The 1,880-nt window shown below is 62.6% G+C and overlaps 1 protein-coding gene across 1 annotated transcript in view; it reads right to left on the bottom strand.

Annotated features, from left to right (window-relative positions):
* LOC122171181 (cytoplasmic dynein 1 light intermediate chain 1-like) overlaps window positions 1-912 on the bottom strand; it is a 7,564-nt gene extending 6,652 nt beyond the window's left edge. Inside the window, exons 1-3 of the mRNA XM_042838587.1 lie at window positions 774-912; window positions 493-578; window positions 1-12 (exon numbers count right to left, since the gene is read on the bottom strand). The exon at window positions 1-12 is cut by the window's left edge and continues 91 nt beyond it. Of these exons, the coding sequence (XP_042694521.1) occupies window positions 1-12; window positions 493-578; window positions 774-889 (214 nt within the window). The 5' untranslated portion in view covers window positions 890-912. The remainder of the gene's footprint in view (window positions 13-492; window positions 579-773) is intronic.
* Between the last annotated feature and the right edge of the window lie 968 nt (window positions 913-1,880).

The raw sequence follows: 1,880 nt of genomic DNA, 5'->3' as shown, positions 1-1,880 counted from the left end.
CACCAAGAACAGCTATCCAATCTAATTTCAAAGGATCACATAAAATGCTCTCAATTACTACACAATCTGTCTTTAACATCAGCAGAACCTCCAATCTCAAAAGCCTACTCAGTCACATCACGCAACAAGCAACAAATCAGAGGGCAAGAAGTTCTGTAACAGGTTCAGCAGGCAGCCCCATAATCCCCATACAGCATTCTCCTCGCTGGGAAGTTCTAAGGCACCACTCGGAGCAGGAAGAGTCGCAGCCACAGACAGCTCTAGGATGAGAGAAAACACACGGGAGAAAAGCCCTCAAGAAAGGGATGACCACGTGGCTACAAAGAGCCACAGCGCTCCACACGCGACTCCCCCGGGCTTCGGCCACGCTCCCACACGCCGACACGCAGCTCTCGCAGAGAGGAGGGCTGGCCGAGCGGGAAGCAGCAGCGAGCCCGCAGATCCACCCGCCCGCAGGCGTGCAGTTCCTCGCGGCGGTGCGCCCGGGAGGGCCGCGGTGCTCACCCAGCAGCAGGACGCTCTTCCCCGAGGGCAGCTTGGAGCGGGAGCGCGTGGACACCTCGCTGAGGATGCAGGACCTGCGGCGGAGAGAGGCGCGGCTGAGCCGGGGCTGCGGGGCCGCCGCCCAGCGCCCCCCTGCTCTTCTCCTCGCTTCCCTTCCTTCCCGCCCGCAGCGCGGCCCCCGCCTCCCCACCCTCGGGGCCGGCAGCCACCGCTCGGTCGGCCGGCCGTATCGGCCCGCAGCCCAGCGGCGGGGCGGGGCGGGCGATTACCAGAGGTTCTGCCCGTCGTCCTCCTCGCCGCCCGCCCGCAGCTCCGCGCCGGCGTTGTTCGCGGCGCCGGATGCCGAGGAGGAACCGAAGGAACCGGCTCTCCCCCCCGCCGCCATCTTCGCCGCCTCCCCGAAACGCGGAGCGGGAGGCTCGCGGCGGCGGATGACAGGAACCCGGATGGGGGGAGCCGGGGGCGGAGCGGAGGGAGGCGCGCTGCGCCCCGCTGAGGCCGAGCGGGCGTCCCCGAGCCGGGCGCCGGCGGGGAGCGGCCCGAGGGCCGAGAGGGGCGTGGGGAGTGTTTCCTGCGGGCGCAGCTCTGCGGCTGGGAGAGGGAGCCGCGTTCCGCTGCCCTCCCGCTCTCACGGGGATCGCTGTTGCCGGCTGGTAAACGCGCAGCGGTGGTTGCGAATGTGCTAAAGCCTATTCAGCGTGATGGGAGCCCTCCTTCCCTCAGCCATTCCCACTTCGAGGCGGCTTTCCCTGTCTCCTTCTGCAGTCGTGGAGGGTTCAGCTGCGTGCCTTTGCACGAGATGGGAGAGGTGTGCAGTCCGAACTCCCGGAGGACTTTCGTACCAACAGGTGGGCACCTGACGCCTCTGGTGATGTTGCGTATCCAGTGCCTTCACCAGAAGCCGTCCCTCCCTCAGGCAATGCAGAGAATCACAGAATCACAAGGAAGTGCTTGGTCATCGCGCTGTCCTACCGTAGTCTGTGGGATAAAACAGCGAGGTTGAAGCCTGTATGTTAGAATTGAGCCTTCACCAGCTATGCAGCGTGCTGGCACGCACGTTGCTAACAGGCGAGGCTGCTGTACGGTGAGCATTACTCAGCTGCGCTCGTGATGAAGGAGGAAGTTTAGAAAAGCCTGTAGTGAAGATGGAGCAACCGTAGAAAAGAATGAAAATCTATAAAACGTTATTTCCTTTCCCCCTCTGTAAGGTAATCTTCTGTCTGGCAGACAATCACAGGGGTGTATGGGAACTGCTGTTCCATGCAGCCTGTACCCGACAGGCACTGTAAGCAGGGGCTGCTGGTAATGGAATGGCACCCAGCAAATGTGCAGGCCTCCTTTCCTGCTGCCTTACCCAACCTGTAGTGATTTATTCA

Source organism: Centrocercus urophasianus, unplaced genomic scaffold, assembly GCF_019232065.1.
Source record: "Centrocercus urophasianus isolate 14NV4802_14NV808 unplaced genomic scaffold, USGS_Curo_1.0 seq_847, whole genome shotgun sequence".
NCBI lineage: Eukaryota > Metazoa > Chordata > Aves > Galliformes > Phasianidae > Centrocercus > Centrocercus urophasianus.
The sequence above is the reverse complement of the archived record's forward strand: the minus strand, read 5'-3'. Positions and strand labels throughout refer to the sequence as shown.